Source organism: Meles meles, chromosome 6 (assembly GCF_922984935.1).
Source record: "Meles meles chromosome 6, mMelMel3.1 paternal haplotype, whole genome shotgun sequence".
NCBI lineage: Eukaryota > Metazoa > Chordata > Mammalia > Carnivora > Mustelidae > Meles > Meles meles.
Genome location: NC_060071.1, coordinates 83,732,362 through 83,753,573, shown reverse-complemented (window position 1 = coordinate 83,753,573; position 21,212 = coordinate 83,732,362). Strand labels below are relative to the sequence as shown.

The 21,212-nt window shown below is 36.3% G+C and overlaps 1 protein-coding gene across 2 annotated transcripts in view; it reads left to right on the top strand.

Moving 5' to 3' along the window:
• Positions 1 to 21,212, top strand: part of PRKD1 (protein kinase D1) — a 331,651-nt gene that overhangs the window by 249,710 nt on the left and 60,729 nt on the right. The window contains exons 5-7 of one of the 2 annotated variants that reach the window (XM_046009920.1): positions 6,169 to 6,192; positions 19,842 to 20,052; positions 20,213 to 20,290. In XM_046009920.1, the coding sequence (XP_045865876.1) occupies positions 6,169 to 6,192; positions 19,842 to 20,052; positions 20,213 to 20,290 (313 nt within the window). The remainder of the gene's footprint in view (positions 1 to 6,168; positions 6,193 to 19,841; positions 20,053 to 20,212; positions 20,291 to 21,212) is intronic. The other variant, XM_046009921.1, reaches the window with a different exon arrangement.

The following is a 21,212-nucleotide window of genomic DNA, read 5'->3' as shown; positions in this document are numbered from 1 at the left end:
TACCCAAGAGCTACCAAAGCAATCAGGATTTGAGGTACCAATGTCTCAGAAGGAAGGAAGTCACCGAGAGGTCAATATACCCGACATGCCCCCACAACAAACAACTATCTGGCCCCAAATGCCAGTTGTACTGAGGCTAAGAACCCCTGAGGTAGAACCATGCTGGAGAATTTCCATATTATAAAGTCACAGTTAAGACAATGTAGTATTGCACAAGGCTTAAGTATTCAAAAACAAGGTGGTATTATACAAGAACAGACAATAAACCAATCAAATAGAATAAAGAGAGTTTAGAAACTACCTGTATGTATGTGTTAGCCAACTGATTTCTGACAAGGATATCACTTCTGTGAGAAAAGATGGTCTTTTCAACACATATTTCTGGGACCAATTGGTTATCTATATGGAATACATGAATCTTGACCCTACCTTACACTATATACAAGATTAATTCAAGGTAGATTGGGAGCTTCAAGGAGATAACATAGAAGAATATCTACAAGAAATTGGGGTTGGAAAGCTTTTTTAAATAAGACTCAAATTACTGTTGTCAAAAGGAAAAGAGTGAAAAATTGGAGATCATTAAAATTAAGAAACTGTTTTCAGCAAAAAAATACCATTGAGTGGAAAGCAAGTCACTGAATGGGAAAAGATCTTTTCAAGTTATCTATCTTATAAAAGACTCATATCCAGAATATATAAAGAACATCTACAAAAATTTAGAAGAGAGACAACTCCATTTAAGATACAGGCAAAAAATATTTGAACAGCACTTTATAAAAGAGCACAGGCAATAATGTACTTCATTAGTTATCAAGGAGTCTAAAATTAAATCAAGGGGCACCTGGGTGGCTCATTCGGTTAAGCATCTGCCTTCAGCTCGGGTCCTGGTCCCAGGCCCTGGGATCAAGCCCCATGTCAGGCTTCCTACTCACTGCAGAGCCTGCTTCTCTCTCTCCTACCCACTCCTGTGCTCTCTGTTGCTATCTCTATCTGTCTCAAATAAGTGGATAAAAATCTTTAAAAATATAAAAGTTAAATCAACAGTGAAATAGTTCCACACCAGAATGTCTAACACTGAAAAAAAAACAAAAACAAAAACCAATAATAGCAAGTATTGATGAAGATACGAAGGAACTGGAACTCACATATACTACTACTATGTGGATATAATTGGTTCAACAGCTTTGGACAATGGTTGGCCTTTATCTTCTAAAGCTGGACATATGTGTATCATGTGACTCCATAGTTCTACTCCTAGGTTTATATTCAACAGAAAAGTATATAGACACATATCTTTCTATATGTGTCTTTCTATAGAAAGATATGTACAAGCATTTTCTTTTGTTTCTTGCTTTTTAATTTTTTAGACTTCATTATTAGAGCAGTTTTAGGTTCTCAGCAAAATTGAAAGGAAGATACAGAGATTTCTCATATACTACCTGGCCCCGCACATGCGTTGCCCCTCCCATTATCAGCATCACTTGTCAGAGTGGTACTTTTTTTAATACTGATGAGTCTACTCTAACACATCATAATCACCAACAAAGTTCCACCTGAGAGTTCGATCTTGCTGTACATTCTTTGAGTTTGGGCAAATGTGTAATTGTCTGTTCATCATTATGATATTATATAAAGTATTTTCACTGACCTAAAAGTCCTCTGTGTTCCACATATTCTTCCCTCTTCATGTTCACCTGATTTCTGCCAACCAGTGTTCCTTTTATTTTCTCCATAGTTTAGCCTTTTCCAGAAAGTCATATAGTTGGAATCATGTAGTCTGTACTCTTTCCATACTGGGTTCTTTTACTTAGTAAGATGCATTGAAGTTTCCTCCATGTCTTTTCTTAGCCTGACAACTCTTTCCTTTTAGCATGGAATAATATTCCATTGTCTAGGTATCCACAGTTTACTTATCCATGCACTGGACACAGGACATCTTGGTAGCTTCTACATTTCAGCAATTATGAATAAGGCTACTATAAACATCCATATATAGGTTTTTGTGTTGATGTAAGTTTTAACTCTTTTGAGTATGCATCAAAAAGCTTGATTAATAGATCATAAGAAAAGAGTATGTTAAGTTTTATAAGAAACCATCAAACAGTGTTCCAGAGTGACTGTACCATTTTGCATTCCTACCAGCAATGGATGAGAGTTCCTGTTGGTCCACATCCTTATTAGCATTAGGTATTGTCACTGTTCTGGATTTTGGCCATTCTGATAGGTGTATGATTGTATTTCATTGTTTAAATTTACATTTTCTTGATAACATATGATGTGGAGCTTCTTTTCATATGCTTATTTGCTATCTGCTTGTGTCTTCTTTTTTTTGTTTTTTGAAGATTTTTAAGTGATCTCGATGCCCAGCATGGGTCTCGAACTTACAACCCCACAATCTAGAGTCTCATGCTCTACTGACTGAACCAGCCAGGTACCCCTGCTTATATCTTTTTTGGTGAGGTGTCTGTTAAGGTTTTTAGCCCATTTTTAAAATTAAGTTGTTTGTTTTCTTATTGTTGAGTTTTTAGAGTTTTTTGTATATTTTAGGTAATGATCTTTTATTAGATGCGTCTTTTGCAAACGTTTTGCAAATATGTTCTCCCAGTCTGTGACTTGTCTTTTACTTCTCCTGAAAATGTCTTTTGCAGAGCAGAAGTTTTTAATTTTAATGAGGTGCAAATTATCAGTTGTTTCTTTCATGAATTGTGCCTTTGGTGTTATATCTCAAAAGGTACCACCATATCCAAAGTCCTGTAAGTTTTATCCTATGTTATCTTCTAAGAATGTTATAGTCTTGTGTTTTACGTTAAGGTCTATGATCCATTTAAAGTTAAATTTTTCTGGAGTGTGTAAGGTATGTGTCTAGATTTTTTATTATTATTATTATTTTTTTTTTTTTTGCATGTGAAGTTTGGTTGTTTGAACACCATTTGTTGAGGAAATTATTTTTGTACATTGTATTGCCTTTTTTTTTTTTGTCCAAGATCAGGTGACTCTATTTATGAAGGACTATTTTGGGGCTCATTAATCTGATCCATTGATCTTACTTGTCTCTTCTTTCACTAGTACCACACTGTCTTGATAATTGTAGTTTTATAGAAAGACTTGAAGTCAAGTAACATCAGTCCTTAGTCCTCCGATAATGTTCTTCTCCTTTAATTTATGTTGGCTATTCTGGATCTTTTTCCTTTCCTCCTAAAGTTTAGAATTACTTTGTTGATGTCCATAAAATAACTTGCTAGGATTTTGATTGGGATTGCATCAAATCTATAGAATCAAGTTGAGAAGAACTGACATCTTTACAATATTAAGTTTTCCAATCCATGAACATGGAATATTTCTCCATTATTTAGTTCTATATATAACATTACAGCCAACTACTAAAGAAATAGGCAGCTCTCTTTATCTTTTATCTTTATCATCATACATTTGTGGTGATTCTACCTTGATAACAAAGTAGAAAGAGCTATGTGTTCCCCCCAACTTTTTCTTTAAAGTAATGGTCCTACCAAATACTCTGCCCAAAAAAAAAAAAAAAAAAAAAAAAAAAAAATTTCCTGATCAGACAATACTGGGAAGTCCTTCTCAGTTCATTCATGTATTGGACATTGTAATATTTATTAAGAACAATTATGGGTCTCAGAAGTCTTGGAATAATGAAATCAGTGTTCCTATATTAACTCAAATATGGAATCTCTTTTTCTCATAAAACCTAGGAATATCCTACTGGGGGGCAGAATGCACCTTGAGAAACAGTAACTTAGAGGAATAAGTGAACATATGTTGCATAGATCATCTTCAAATATCATGAGCTGAATAGCATTCAGCCAAAACTGAATGCTGATGAGAGCCCTGAGTAAAGGTATTCAGCGCTTACAAATGAGAAGAAAATCATGAACTTTACATATCAGACATGTTGATGAGCATAAGGATAATACCTTATTTTGGAAATTGAGAAAATTGACTGAGTTCCTCTCCCAAAAAGAAAGCTTTGCCATCTCTGTATGAAAATGTTCCATAAAAGTACACACAAACAGGGTTATAATTCTATCTTGTAGGGACCCAGGGCAGGCTGTCCCAAGATGGGCCACTTTGGCATAAAGATTATTTTGAGTTAAAAGCAATCAAAACCCAGCAGATGCAGAAAAAGCTTGGCCTCCCCCACAACTGCCTAAATTTACATTGGAAAAGAGAGCCTGTAACAGGAAAAGAGCTATTAATAGAGACTCCCCTTTACCTAAGGAACTTACCTGCATAATAGGGCAGCTTTATTTTTCCAGACATCTCCCTTCACCTTCTTGTTAAAACCTTCTTCCCAAAGACCTTCTTCCCTTACATATCCTCAGACTCTACCCCCTTCATTAGCTCATATAGGCTTCATGTTTCCTCACTGTTTTTGAAATTTCAAGTCTGTGTGGATTTTTCCATATGTATTCCTAACAAATTTTATTTTCTCCTGTGAATCTCTCTCATGTCAATTCGCTTCTAAGTCCAGCTAGAAGGACCATAAGGCAGAGGAAGGTCTTCTTCCCTAACATCCCCAGAAGTCTGTTTGGATCTGTTCAAACGAGCAGTTATTAACCTTGAGTTCTTCATGTCAATCTAGAAATATAGCAGGTATTACTGGGTAACAGTAAATCTTGGCTGAACCTCAATATAAATGTCCACTACTTTCCAATGTCTCTGATTGTTGAATAGGATATCAGGGTTCAGAAAACAATGGCCATGCCTTTTTGTTAAGAAAAAGAGACAGCTGTATTTTAGTTTTGATTTGGGATGAAAACGAAATATTCAGTGTAAATACAGGATATGTAAGTCTACTTAACCAAGTTTCTTTTATTTTTCATTGATATTCCTCTTAAAACAATTTTTTAGGGCACCTGGGTGGCTCAGTGGGTTAAGCCTCTGCCTTCAGCTCAGGTCATGATCCTAGGGTCCTGGGATCAAGCCCCGCATGGGGCTCTCTGCTCAGCAGGGAGCCTGCTTCCTCCTCTCTCTCTGCCTGCCTCTCTGCCTACTTGTGATCTCTGTCCATCAAATAAGTAAATAAAGTCTTTAAAAACAAAAAAAAAATAATTTTTTAGAATAACCTTTCTATTTTTTTTAATTAATTTATTTTTTTCAGCGTAACAGTATTCATTGTTTTTGCACAACACCCAGTGCTCCATGCAATACGTGCCCTCCCTATTACCCACCACCTGTTCCCCCAACCTCCCACCCCGACCCTTCAAAACCCTCAGGTTGTTTTTCAGAGTCCATAGTCTCTTATGGTTCGCCTCCCCTTCCAATTTTTTTTTTTTAATAAACATATAATGTATTTTTATCCCCCTGTGAATCACCAGGTTTACACACTTCACAGCACTCACCATAGCACATACCCTCCCCAATGTCCATAACCCCCTCCCTCTCTCCCAACCCCACCTCCCCCCAGCAACCCCCAGTTTGTTTTGTGAGATTAAGAGTCATTTATGGTTTGTCTCCCTCCCAAAGAATAAATGTAACCTTTCTATTTTTGAATTATACTTCAACCTTGAATGAAATCAGACAGAAAACAATGATATGCAGCAAAGACTTTTAAGATGAGCAAAGAATGCACTGTAGGCGTATTTCTCTCATTAAAACTTTAACCCACTGTTGGACTTTCCAGGTTTGTAAACCACTAACTAATACCAATTACTCATCAGGTTATTCTTGCTGGCAGGCAGATAACAACTATGTAACATTTGATTACTTTGATGACCTTTTTCATTCTTTTCCCATTGAGAGGATGAATTATTGTGAAGAAAATCTAATCTTTCCCGTAAAGGTCAAAAATGCTTCATTTTGATAATTTATTTTCAACAAGGTGAAGGAGCTGTCTTTCATCACTGACATCTTAACAAGTAGGGTTTTTTTTCACCTCTCCCAACTCACAATTGTAAACTGTGCTTCTGCGGTCTTGGCTTAATGTCATAATTCCATTTAAATGTTAAAAAGTGGTTTCCAACTCAGATGTCTCTGTGGCCCTAAAGGCTAATTAGTGTAATATTTTGCTTAAAAATACATCTATATAAAACATTACTGATAACGTGCCTTGCTTTCTTCAAATAACATCATTTTCTTGTCTTTTTTCCCCTTTATTCTGCACCTTTGCCTGTTTTTTGCTCTTCCAACTTCATGTTTCAGTCTCCTGTGAGTCCTGGCTTTGAGGTAGGTACTAATTCTACCTGACAGTAGGAATATGCTTCCCCATCTTTACAAACCAACATAATACTAATAGGTTGACATCAGACAATTATTTGCATTGACTGTGTGAGAATAATCAAGTCAGAGTTTAGCTCAGAATCCAACCTGTTGAACTGCAGAAAACCCATAGGTTTTTCTAGGAAATTGAAAAGGCAGGTTGAGAATAGAACAGAATACAGTCAGCACGCACCACATAGGTAGCATGTTAACTGAAATGCATGCATATTGGAATTGCATCCTGAAGACAGGTCCCACAGAACCATGCAGAGTGAGGCCACCATCCCAATGTGTGTATACACACACACACACACACACACACACACACACAGGTTTTAGCTGGCATGGTGAGGTATACAACAAGAACTGCCTGAAGATGAATTTAACTTTTTTTAGGAAAGGAACTTTTAATCCTTAATGTATTATCTGTTGCATTCTATTTAATTATCTTTTAAAAGGATGGTATGCAAGTGGGTATATCAAGGTCTCAATCCAAGAAGAAATTATATTTAGAAAATTCACAAATTTCCTTCCTTGAGGTTTTAATTAAGCCCCACCCCTCCAAAACTGGCCTTTTATTTATCTTAAGCAATTGATAGACTGGATATGGGGAAAGGCATTTAGATCAAGTGTTAAAGCTGAGTATACAAGGGTGCTTTTATTATGATAACTTGTTTTGACCAATTCAATTGACATGTTAATATTTCGTTTTCCTTATTTCCATACTTCTGGCAAATTGAGAATTGACATATTATTTTTCTTCAAGAGACTACAAATTTCAAATACCATTATTAGTGTCCATTCTTAGATGGTCTTGTTAAAGTAACTCTAACAAAGGAAGCTAATGAAAACACAACTAGAACGTGTTCTAGGTTAAATAGAATTGAGAAGTCAAGATATCTTGATTCATAGGCTATAAAGTGAAGAAATCTACTTCAATAATAGTAAATTTCTGTGTTTGGAAAAATCATCCTAGTTCAAAATATGCCCTACTTAGAAAAGTCCAGGGTGAAAGCTAGGTAATTTTTTTTATATTCTTGCAAATTTAAATTGTGTAATTTACAAGCCTTCCAGACATAATTTGAAATGGGAATTAGTATCTTTCCCTTCAGACTGTCCTTTGGGAATGAAGCCAAAGAAGAACGAGAAGCATTTTTTCACTTCTTTCTCCCACATTGCAATCAGGAAAGATTATCTAAGGGACTGAGGGAGATAATCTACTTTTATGTGAAAGTTATACAACCTAAAGGCCACTAGGCTTTCACAGGATGGCTCCTGATGCAAGTAAGATGCATTTTCAGCACAAGCTGTTGTTCTTGAACTTGTTTATATCCAGTTTGTTGAAAAGAGAGCAGACTTTTATCTTTATACTTGTCTTTTGAAAGAAAATGATGCATAAAACTTGACCAATATATTCGTGACAGTAGTGTAAGTTGCAGAATTGTTATAAAAACCTGGTCACGGTTCCACGTTTGTGTCCTGGTCAATTAACACTTTTAGATTTATAACTCTGGAGTGCGGAAGCATACAAAATTACATAAATTCTCTGCCCTTATGGAGCTTGCATAAATGGCCAATGTACAAACAAATAGATACAGTATATATGTCTTTGTAAAAGCTTCCTGGTGTTATAGTGCAGTGATATATATTAATTTTCTTAATCTCTCCTATTGATTAGTTTGTTTTCATTTCTTTTATTTTAAACATAGCTGAAATAAGCATACTTATGTTTTTGTTGTTCATTTGTAAAAGTGTTAGTAGGTTTTCCGGTCAACATTTGTTGAGTGTATTTAGTAAGTTATCTTCTTAGAAGCCAAATGGACTGAAGAATATATACAATTTTTGCCAAAGGGGTTTTCAAAAACTTGTAAAAGTTTAAATTTGTAACCTTGAGAAGTAGAGTATGAAAGTTTCTACTGCCTTAGATTCTTCCTGACAATAGATTTTTATCAGTATTTTTAAAGGTTTTGTTTTGTTTACTAATTTGATAGGTGAAAAATTTCTGTGTTTAAATATTATTTCCTTATTGGAGGATAAACAACTTTTCATATATTTATTGGCCATTTGTATTTCACCTGTGGTTGAATTGCCTATCTTTTTTCTGTTGAGCTGCTTATTGGTTGCTGAGAATCTTTATATATGATTAATCCTCTGTTCATCTGTGGTGGAAGCATATTTTCAGTTTCCTGTGCGCTTTTGCTGTCTTTTCCCACACTGTTTTTGACAGAGAAAAGACATATTTTCACACTATAAATAGACTGTTGAAAATTAATCAATATGGCCAGATTAAACATAATACTCTTGCAAATGACTGAGGAGAATGTTTTTTCCCTGAAATAAAGGAGCTGAAGTCAAAGAAGAAAATGAAGCAGAATTTAAGACAGTGCTGTCCTTGCAGTCACAGGATATAAATGATGATACATTTTTTTAAAAATAATTTGGGTCTTATGGAATTTTCAAAATTTAAGAACTTTACTAAAGTTTTAAAATTATTTTTAAGGGACGCCTGGGTGGCTTAGTGGATTAAGCCGCTGCCTTCGGCTCAGGTCATGATCTCAGGGTCCTGCGATCGAGCCCCGCATCGGGCTCTCTGCTCCGTGGGGAGCCTGCTTCCTCCTCTCTCTCTGCCTGCCTCTCTGCCTACTTGTGATCTCTCTCTGTCAAATAAATAAAAAAAAATAAAAATAAAAATAAAATAAAATTATTTTTAAATATCTTTCAGGAATCATTTGCTATTATTGCTTTGAGGTTAAGGGGCTCTACAGAGAATCTATTTTTGGTAAAATTAAATGCTTCTAGTCTAGTCCTTTTGGTAATTCCTAATATTCAGACCACCTTACAGAAATTATTAGGAAATAAGTTGCTAATTCCAAAAGTTTTCCCTGTGTTTGACTCTTTATATCCTCACCTTTTGCATCCTTTAGTTTTTATGAAAGTTAGATAATATTCACCTTAACTTGTTATTAAGGGTGCATATTTTCTAAATAATAATTTGCCACAAACTGCTATTACTTTTGTAACGTTTACTGACTCACATTTAATTACATAAGCATTGTATTAAAAGGAACTGATGCCTGAATACTTTCCTAGAAAAATCTCCCCCACAAATGATTCATTCAGTTACTGTTTTTGCTTGTTAAAAAAAAAAGAGAGAGAGAGAGAGAGAAGAAAATACCAATATTGAATTATCTATCAGTTACTGGATATCCTGATACACTTTATCATAGTACAGGTAGATTCTTTTCAAATGAGCAAATAATGGGGGGAGGGAGCATTTTCTAACCCTGAATGAAACTATGATGATATTTCTGACCAAATAAATATTTTCCAGGATATTTTCCAAAGTAGCAAATTCTATCTAGAAATAGAGACTTGAATTGTTATTACTCTAGTGTTCTGGGGTTCCTGGAATCCTCATGATTCATCTGAATTAAAAAGTCATTTTTCCATTGAAATATGGACCATAACGTCCATGCAGTACATTTGCCAGATATTGCAAGATTTCTTTTGATGATTGTGTAAACTATTTCTCCAGATTCAGACCTGGGTTGTGTATATGTTCAGTGAGGAAAGACATCCAAGAATTCTTGAACCAGCACGTCTGCCTCCCCTGAGAGTTAGGAGAGTATGTGCAGTGGTGGATTTGTCAGGAAGGATTTACCAAAGATTTACCCTTTGGTAAAATTAAGAAGAGTGTGTGGTCTACTTGATGTGTTACTAATCAGCTGTTGCCTGATTTCATTCGCCGTGTCTGCCTTATTATTAATTACATGCTCTGTAATATTAAGTACATGTACATTATTAATTCATGCTCTGAACAAAAACTTCCAGTTGTGTAACTCTAAATGTAAACACTTCAGGAGTGTTCTTCATGAACTACCCCCCGGGAGAGGGGCATTTACTACTTGCCCACACTTACAAGCATATAGGTCTTGGGAACTAATGGATCTTTAGAGCAGGCTCTGAAGGGCCTGTGTTCCCCTCAGAAAACGGACCATGGCTTTCCTAACTCTTCCCACAGCCAAGCCTTAAGACACAAAACACTGGTCTCTACCTTGCCCTGCAAAACAGCCTCCATCCCTTCTTATCAATAAAAGAGGTTTGTTTAGTCTACTGTCATGCCAGACCTGGCCAGATTTCAGTTCCTTCTCATTTAATTCCTGACCAGTCACAACTACAGAGGTCCTAGTAGGTTCTTAACTGACTACTATGGAGAAAGAAAGAGAGAAAGGGAGAGAAGGAAGGAAGGAAAGAAGAAAAGAAAGAAAGAGAAGGAAGGAAGGAAAGAAAGAAAATGAAGGAAAGAAGGAAAGAAAAGAAAGATTACTCAATGTTAACTTTGAGAGCTTGTGTCTTCATGAATGTTTCTACTCAAAAAAAGAAGTAAAGTTTTGTCTAAGGAAAATAATAGGAAGTGTGAGGAAAATGGAAGATTAGAATTGGTGTTATGAATTAGAATTCCAGAAACTTGAGAAATAATTCAGATTCTAACTTATTTATCCGTGTTCTCAGAAATATTTAGACAACGTGATTTTACTTCAATCATTAGACATGGTTTTCTACTATTTGGTGCTATTTGATCAGATGAATTCCTTTCTTCCTTCTCAAGAAGAGTGAAAATATTGCCATTTTGATAATAAATATAGTGAAATGCAAGATGAAATAATGTCCAGAAGTTAGGAACAAATATACTCTTTCTTCAGATAGCCCAGTGTTTTTGGTGCTATTTTTCTGTAGCTGAGCATTGAAAATACTACTGAGTGGTATAATAGTATTGAGGTTGTGCTTTCTTGTATTTTTTTAAACTCAAAATTGATGAGGAAAAAGTCTCATCTTCTTCTCTCTTTTTAAAATGAGTTATATTAAAATCTAACTTTTGGTTCTACCGTGTTTCAGAAGCACAAGTGTGCACACACACACACACACACACACACACACACACAGAGCGCTGTGTGTTCACCATTCACAGTTACAGGTTAAGAGTCTATAAAACACTATAAAATTATCCTTAGGTGCCCTTAAGTTACACTTATTTTTGAAGGGAGAGGCTAACATTTTTAACCTTCAACTGTGTTTATGGCATGCTTTTCCAGCTTTTCCTTGGTGTCTCTAAGGCAGTAGTCAGTGGGACAGCCTCTTTCCAGATCATTTCATTCAGCTTTCCTGTGAGTTCATAAACCCAGACCAGGCAGGCCTCTGTCAACTTAGGCAGGATCAGATACTGTGGGAATGGATGTTCCTGACATCAGTATTCTTGATTTTTCCACATAATCTATTTACCTTCTACTTTACTTTCTATGTGTAGACCAACTCTGACATTTGAAGCCCCAGAGAAGAAACTGTTGACATGCAAAATTATTTTCTTCCTCAGTGAAAGTGCTCTTTTTTTTATTGTGTAAATTTATAGTGCCTGGCATTAAGGTCACATTGCCTTCAAGTAAAAAGAGAGGTTATCTTCTGTTATGTTTCCCCGTTCTTCCAAGAGCCCATGATTTGTAGGATATTGGTAACTGACATTTTGAAAGAACAGTGCATATGTAATTTGCAACAATTCTTGAACAGTTCTGGTGCTTTCCCTGCAAAGGATGGATTGCTTAAGCAGATAATAAGGTTCCTTTACCCTTCATTTCTGTTTACCCACAATAGAGTGATGCAATAAAAAAGTTAATGTAACTTTCACGATTATTTTTGCACTCAGGAAATCCAGACCACCTTGTATTTTTAATACAAGATTATACATATATATGTTATTACCATGAAAGCTTTCACAAATTGCAACCAGTATTAAGAAATGCATTCTCCACTGTAAAATACGGCTTCGATCACCACTAAGCAAAGGCACACTTTTATTTTTCTGCCATATAGCAACTCTTTTCACTGGTTTGAAAAGGTGTTGATTAGCTTTTATTTATGCTATATATATTTAGGGTATCCAACTGAGTGAGGAGGCAAACTCATTTATCTGGCATGCTTGGCAGGCAGTTCAAGGGATGTAGAATCAGAACTGTAGCAGAATAGCACTGAACAATCAAGTCACCAAATACCCTAACCTCCCTGTACTCAGTGAAGTACAGGGCATGGAAACATGGTTGTTACTCTATGAATTCCATTTCCCAGAGGTCTTCAGATGTGTGTTGTTTACCCAACAACTGGTCTGTGTGGGAAAATCCCTCACTCCTTGTGTGAGACGTAGTGTGCTCATCTAAGTGGTGTTGAGAGAAGTTGTTCGTTTCTTTTTGATTCAGAAAGTGGTCGGCCTCAGGGCTCCCTGGGTGGCTCAGTGGGTTAAGCCTCTGCCTTCGACTCAGGTCATGATCTCGGGGTCGTGGGATTGAGCCCCCATCGAGCTCCCTGTTCAGCGGGGATCCTGCTTCCCCCCTCTCTCTGCCTGTCTCTCTTCCTACTGTGATCTCTCTCTCTGTCAAATAAATAAATAAAATCTTAAAAAAAAAAAAAGAAAGAAAGTGGTCAGCCTCAGACTGTGCTTTCATGGTGACGTTTTACTGGCAGCAACTAGGGGTAGGGTTAGATAATCATTTCAAAGAGAGATTAAAGAGGTATCAGAGTATGTAAAAGAAGTCTCCAAGTTGTCTTAGTGTAGTCATTCATGGCAGGAGTCACGTCAGGGTCAACACCAAACACTTATTCTTCTGGAAGCCTCTTTTCTGAATGACCGCCTTTGCCTCCACCATGGGGGTGGTTTCTCTTTTCTTCAAACCTTCGTATATATGGGCACTTAATCTAGGTGAGATGGTATTTCAGAAGTTGGTGATACAGCGATGAACAAAACCATCAAGATGCTCTCCTCATGGCTCTTATAAACAGTAAAAATCCAGTATCCAAGTGGGTGAATAAGACAGTTGTAGGCTGCAGTAATAGCTCTGAAGGAGACAAGATGGCGTGCCAGAGAGTAATAGAGTGTGAATGCGGAGTGAACAGTAAGCTGGGTGGTCTGGAGGTCTCTTGGAGAAAGTGACATATGAGCTGAAATCTGAAGAATAAAGCAGAACCCGGAACGCAGAAAAAAAGGGACGAGCATGTATTGTGATTGTTGATAGTAAGTTATCTTGTATCCAGAATTCTACTGGATTTAAGGTTGTCGGGCAGAGACTTATTTACTGGTCTTTCTCTGTCCTGCAACATCTGAATTCGGCTTTCAGGTAAGGTTTGTCCCAGGAGGCCTGGGTGGTTCAGTGGGTTAAGCCACTGCCTTCAGCTCAGGTCTTGATCTCAGGGTCCTGGGATCAAGTCCCGCATTGGGCTTTCTGCTCAGCAGGGAGCCTGTTTCCCTCTTTCTCTCTCTGCCTGCCTCTCTGCCTACTTGTGATCTCTCTCTGTGAAATAAATAAATAAAATCTTAAAAAAAAAAGAAAGATTTGCCCCAGGAAACACTTGTTCAATTGAATAGATCAATCATGTTGGCAGGAGAAGAGAACTATCATAAGGCGCTACTCCACACAGCTCTTTGAACGATAGTCCAAAATGCTAGATCTTAAAACATTTGAAATAAAGGATTAATGTTTGGTTGGATGTTTTCACACAGTTGTGCTCATATCTTTTAAATATAACAGCACCTGAGTAGGAAAGTAGGCAGACAACTGAGTAATGCTCATATAACAGAAGCTGTTTATTCATCTAGCCATTCTGATCTAGAAAACATGCATGACTCAGATGCTCTCCTCTGAGCACAGACAAGCTGGTTGAAAGTCTCTTCTGTAGGTCAAGGTTAAGAGATTCACAGTATTTTCATACTGCATTTTGGCGTGTGGAGGACATTTTATTACTTAATAAATTACTCCTCCCCTCCCCCCAAGAATTCTTCCATCATGACTTAAGGGAAGAAAATAATTTCCGCTTTCACACTGGCATAAAGCCAGGGGATGTGAGAGCTGGGAGGGGCTAAGGAAGGGAAATCACTGTTATTACCTGGCACGGGACCACCTGAATTCAGAGTTCCACTACCAACAGGCTGTGTGATCTGGGCCAGATGATGTGACCTCCCTGACATTCAGTTTTCTTATTTGTAAAATGGGGTCATAACACTAGTGGGCATGAAGTTTAAATAAATTAGTGAATGTGAAGTGCCATGAAAAGAGCTTGGCACATATAAAGTTTAAAGAAAGTGTTTTATGTCACTATCTAGTTCACAGATCTGGGAATCTCCATGGACCAGGTTTATTCCCCAAGTGAATTGACAGGCACAATGAAATTTTTTCCAGGGTTACCAACATTTAGAAATAGAGTTATGTCATAAAACAACTAGATTTTCTGCTTGTTTTGAAAAACTGAGAGGCCTGACAATACTAGGCCACATACTCACATGGCAGCTATCAGCAGTGTACGAACAGTGGCCATTCCTTTCATTCTGAACCTTCCTCCAATTTTCCAGAGTCTCCACTATTCCCTATTGCATCCCTGATACTGATACTGATAAAATTCTCTATTGCAACTACAAGTATTTGAACTTACTGTCCCTCTCTTTCTAGAGCAAAAGAGTTCTGATAGATATTGTATTTGTGTTGGATATGTGAGTAGGAGTGAGGAACAGGCAGATAAGTACAGAGAGCAGTTGCAATGAAAAACATTCCTTAGCCAATTGTATTCTCTTAAAATTGAAATCCTGTAAAGCAAATACGTCAAAGTTACAACCCATATAATACTACATTGAAAAAGAGGCCTGGGGCGCCTGGGTGGCTCAGTCAGTTAAACATCTGTCTCTGGCTTAGGTTATAATCTACGGGTCCTAGGATCGAGCCCCACATTAGGCTACCTGCTCAGTGGGGAGCCTGCTTCTCCCTCTCCCCCTCTCTCTCTCAGCCTGTCCCCCTGTTCTCTCTCTCTCTCAAATTAAAAAAATATATATATTTTTTAAAAAGAGGCTAATATGATATTGTATATTTGAATTTCTCTATTGAAATGTCACATCTATTATTTCCATGCAGTTACTTCTTGAAAACATTATTTCCATTCAGTTCAAGCAGTGTTTTTTGTTTATCATGTACTGGGCACTTCTTCCATTAACAGAGGACAAATATAATTAAGACAGTGTCCTTCTCCTAGGATCTATTATGATCTATTGCCTAATGATTGGGACAAGTCCAAAAACGATGTCAACATGTATGCGAAAGCATTCTCTACTTTTCTGTTTTCTTTAAGTCGAGGGGCGTTTATGTTACCCCAAATCTATTCCCACTGTAAGGCCGTGAAGTGAATTTTAGTTAATATAAATATATTAACACTGCAGAAATTTTCATTTGAACCAGGCATTTTGTAAAGTGATGTTTATCTTCCAAAATCTTATGTCTAATTTTGACATCATTGGCAATCAGCAAACGACAAGGAAAGGCAACTCTCTCCCCTCTGTTTTCTAGCTTTACTAATGCAGAGAATTCGTTTTGAACTGCGAAGTGGAATATACCTTGTTGGGAAATGGTTTCAGAGTCCTGTTAAATGTTAAAGACGTGCTGGCAGTTGGAGTTTCCATAATGTAATCTAAGCAATCATTTCCTGGGAAGGTTCCAAACTTGCTGAGTCATTAATTTAGCATACCAGGTTAAAAAACAAGTTCAGTCTGTAGAGAATCGGGGTATATTATCTATATGAGTAGGAGTTCAGTGCATGTAGTTTTAACTTTGGCTGTAATTGCAAATGAATACTGTTAGCATAAGAATACTACAGATACTTTACAACACTCTAGACTTAAAAATTAATCTCTGCAATCTTTATTTCATCTCTAATCCTGGCTTTAAAAATCAGCTTTCATAATTTTTCTGTTTTCATATTCTCTCCGGTCTGTGATATGATACATCTTACACTGAGAACAGAGAAGAAATCTTTACACTTTGCATTAGGTACAATTTGCCAAATCACATCGTTTATACACAGCCATCCCAATACCATACTTCACAGTTGTGTCAAATCTCCCAAAAGTTGCACACCTGTAACTTGATCTAAACTCCTCTTCACAGGAAGAGAACAATTCATAATACCGCTGGCTAATGTAGAAATGTAGAAATTTATAGAAGTACATTCTCTCCTGCATGTGCTTGCCATAATTATAGAGAAGGGAATTTGAGATCTGCTCTGTGAGTTTTGAGCCAGTTTTTGCTCGGAACATAATAATGAAGCAGAATGAAACACAAAGTAGCTGTTCCCTTTCCGGAGCGTTTCCACTTTCCTCACTATTCCCATAAAAAACAATCATTCTGCAGGTTGCTCAGGTTCATCAAAGCCATGGTGGCAAGCTGGAACAGCAAGTAACAGTGGAAGATACCTTAAGCAGCATTTAGTTACCCAGTAAAACCTCCACTAGTGTTGATGAGTAAAGGAAAATTTTCCTTTATCAGAGTTAACTTTAAAGAAAGATCTTATGGGGCACATCTGGGTGGCTCTGTCGTTAAGCATCCGACTCTTGATCTCAGTTTCATGAGTTCAAGCCCTGTGTTTGGCCCTATCTAGGCATGGAGCCTACTTAAAAAAAGAAAAAAAGAAAGATCTTAAAGGACTGTGCACATGATAATTATACAAATAAATAAAATGAAGTAAGTTAAGGAAGAAATGAGACAAGACTATTTCTCTTTGTTTTGTATGACAATGTGTCAGCAGGCACAAAAGCCCGGTTCTTTGACTCACCGCTAAGTCTAATTTCATGTTGAAGTTATTTTAAAGACTAAGCTAGTTGGATTTAGATCAGTGAGATTTTGTTAAGGATCTGTTTTTGTTTTTTTTTAACATTACCAATTTCTAAATTTTGCCTACTCTGTAACTTGATACAACAAACAAAACAGTGTAATTATGGCTTTCTGGTGCACATACCTTCAAATAAAACTTCACACAATTGAAATTACTTTTTGGCTTAAAGTGGTAACTGAATATTAATTATTAAGGGAAAATGTATCACTGATTCTGAAAATCCTTAGGAATATTTGGTTTGTGTTCACATCATTAGAAGCGGTTTTAAAGGGATGATTGGCTGGATTACAGAAAAGTTGGTTCTTTAACATTTACATAAACAATGGTGAATGTGTATTACAGGGCAATGCCTTATTTCTTAGACTTTTGTTTGTTTTACAATCTGTTGTATATCAGTGAAGGCCTTGTTTTGCATTTTGATTGAAGAATGGATAAAAATAAGCACTTACAGAGTTATCAAATAATGACCCAGTCTTCTTTTTTTCGTCTTAGCTTCTGAGATTTGCACCCTCATAAGGAAAAGCACATTCCCCTGTGTGTGTGTGTGTGTGTGTGTGTACTCCAGAAACATAGACTATAATTCTGCAAACAAAATTTCCAAAGCCTTTCCCATTCTTCCTTTCCCAGAGTGTGTGTTATCTAGTAAAATTAGACAACACAAGCTCTTTCCAGCAGTAAATCAGTTCCCACATAAGTCACCATGCATGCAACCCAACTCAAGATTTTAAAGTTTTACTTTTTAATTTAGAAAATAGGCCACATTGAAATTAAATAATGTATTTGGAACTATAAGAAAGGTAGTGATACATATTTCTGGTTGTGATGCTAGCTGATTTTAATTTTAAAATGTCATGAATGCCAGGAGGGCATTCTTTATTAATGCTATTAAAACCGTAAATTGCTATTAAAGTTTAAGTGCTGTTGAAGTCTTAATTTCTAACACTATAAATTACAGAATTTTTGAGTTATTATTCTGTGCCAAGCACACATGCAACTGTGTGAATCTCACCATTGCCTGAATGTGTGTGTAATATAGTCTCTGGGCTACAGTGACAGCTAACTTCTCTTCTGTAAACTCACATAACATTTAAAAATTCCGGATGCAATCCTGCCTTGAAGGTGATAAAGAAAATGACTTGTAGTTTGAGGCAGTGTTTATGTGAATGTTACGTGTTGGCTAAGAAGAAGACATTTCAATTTATCAGATTGCCTCTTGATTTTCTGAGTGACTTTGCTCCATGGTATATAGTCCTTTGTGAAACGGGTTCTATTACCGTAGCCTAGAATTAGGTGTCTTAACTTAAGGAAAATAGTTGAAGAGTGATTTCGTCAGCTTTTCATAGGATTTTCCAAATCTGAGAACATTTTAAAATGTGACATCAGATCAACTTTTATTCTGAGTGTTGAAACTTTCCAACTATGGAAAAATATCAATTTTCATTTTAGTCTATACTTAAAACTGGCCCGTTAACTACAGTTACTAAAGAAGGATACATAAAATTGAGACCTAACCCTGTGGATTTAATTATTTTTCAATTCCATTGAAGATATTTATTCAGTATATTTGTGTTCATGATTCTGGTCTGGCAAGCCTTTGGCCTATCATTATAAGCTCCTTAAACTTCTCTGTAAGAGTTGAACCTTTCCAGAGTAATTATCCTTTATAGTTTTCTTTTATAGGATTGTAATTATAAATTTATCCCTATGTAGAACTTCATCTCAAATTTCTTTTTATTGCAGCTAGTAAATCTGCAAATCAAAATACCCCCATTTGGTAACAAATGGTGCTACCTTTTGGTGCTGATAGGCATTGAAATGGGTGGAAATTTTACATAAATATGATTTTTTTTCTCATCTTGTCAGTAACCATTCCAAATCAGAAGCTGAGTAAGGTAATAACATAAGGGCTCTGGAGGCAAACAAATGTAGGTTCATGTTCCGGCATTTAACTTGAAAGAATATATTTAAATTTTATGGGCTTAGATACCTTGACTTTAGATAATAAAGCCTATCTTGTAAGGTGCCTCGCACAATGATAGCTGAGGGTAGGAGCTTAATAAATGAGATCTGTAAGTCTTATAACTATTAAAAAGTAACTCAATTTCTCTTTTTTTCTGCTAATTCCTAAGTACATTTCCATGATATCAAGAGCTACATGAAATCGCCCAAAAACGTAGAAACACAGTTAATTTTAATTCCTTTAAGTTAAAAAACAACAACAACAACAACAACAAAAAAAAAACCTATATACTGGGCTGATTAAATAATTTTAAAACGAGACACGAGAGTGCACAGATATGTAATTATAACCAAACATCCATATTTGTGTGTCTTGTATAGTCCACTAGTTGCTTTGTTTTTAATTATAAACATGATAGTATAATTTTAACCCTTAACTTTCTTTTGTTGAGGAATAATACCAAGCCACATTTATTTTTTCTTTGAGGAACTTCAGAGGAACTATAAGCACTTTTCTAATGATGTCACATGCAGACTTCCTTGCCTTTTTTAACCATGTGCACGTCATACCTCAGAAAACATCAATGAAATAACATGTGAAGTGGAATGAAGGACCATTGTGTGTTTGTTTTCAACTTTATACTTCTATATTACAACTAATTGTTACTTTTTAAAAGCCCCAAGTTTGAAAGACCTGGAAATCAGGTTCAAATATTCTGATCTCTAATTCTCTTCTTTTTAGACTATAAAAATAAGGTAAGTCAGATGAGAAATAGAAGGGGTATTAAATTATATTAAATAACAGAAACACGGTTTTAGTTTATTTCTCTTGTTTCCTTATGGATCCCACCACTAAGCAGTAAAACAAAACAATTTAAAATATATATATATATGTATGTTTATATGTATATATAAATTAAGTCACCTCTTAGATCTTATTATCCTTTATTGTATTGCAAACATAGCAAAAGTCACCATCTGAGTCCTTCATTGGTCGAGAGAAGAGGTCAAATTCTCAGTCATACATTGGACGACCGATTCAGCTTGACAAGATTTTGATGTCTAAGGTGAAAGTGCCTCACACGTTCGTCATCCACTCATACACCCGGCCCACTGTCTGCCAGTACTGCAAGAAGCTGCTCAGGGGCCTCTTTCGGCAGGGCCTCCAGTGCAAAGGTAAGGAGGATCTTACCCCCCCCACACATTTGTAGCCAGCCACACGTTGATCTAGAAAGTAGTCCTCATCCGTTTGAAATCACTATTCTTTTATTTAGTCCATAACTTCTCCTTCTGACAAGTGCTTGGTTTTTGTTTCCTTTTACATCATTACAATCAGATTGCAGATTCAACTGTCACAAACGTTGTGCTTCCAAAGTGCCCAACAACTGCCTTGGTGAAGTGACCATTAATGGAGGTAAGCGAAAGATCAACCGTCATATCTGTGCTTCTCTCCTGTTCAAGAGTGTGTCGTCCATAAGGACTTAGCGGGATTTTTTTTTTTTTTTCCTGTTGAGATACATGTGACCCAGCCCAAAGTAAATTATGGGCTTAGTTTGTTCCTATTTTACATTAGAAAAGGGCTCATCATTGAGTTTTGGTGGAAACCAAAGAGCTTTGCTTGATTTTTATGCAGTGCATAGCCAGTACTGAAGACTTGGATGTCCAGAATTTCTCAGCTTTCTTCTTAATACTCCTTTCCTAGTTTGTTCAGAAGTGTAGAAAATGTTGGAAGGCCTGCAAGTTATAGCTCTTGGTCTCTTTTTCTCCATCCTTCTCATCCAAGCACTGGGATAAAGATTAATTTTTCTTTCCTGTCAAGGGAGGGAAGAATCAGAGACTGACCCATCAAGAAATAATCACCCACTTCCTTCTACCCAGTTAATTCCATTATACATATGCTTATTAATTTGAATCTTTAATAATAATAAAAAGAACTTTAATTCAGTCAATTAAAAATATATATTGTTTTTATACTTGGGAATATTCTTTTGGGAAAACTCTTAACTGTAAAAATTAACACTGAAGGACTCCTAAGGAAAATACGATGTCCTAAAGGAACAACTGATGTTTTCTTCCCAAGTAGTATTCCTAATAGAGTCTGTAGCAAAATATTTGACTTAATACCCCAGGCTAACTTTTTCTATAGATGGTAAACTGCTTTATACCTTCAGTTTAACACCAGTTTTGTGATTCCTCTGAGGGGGAAAAAAAAAAATGGTGGACAGAAGGCCAGAGAAACAAATATTTTTATTGCTAAAACTCTGAAGAATAAAGGGTTATCTTTACTCTAGAACTTTCTTCTCTAGAAGAAATATGTACCTAGAAGAAGAGGGGAA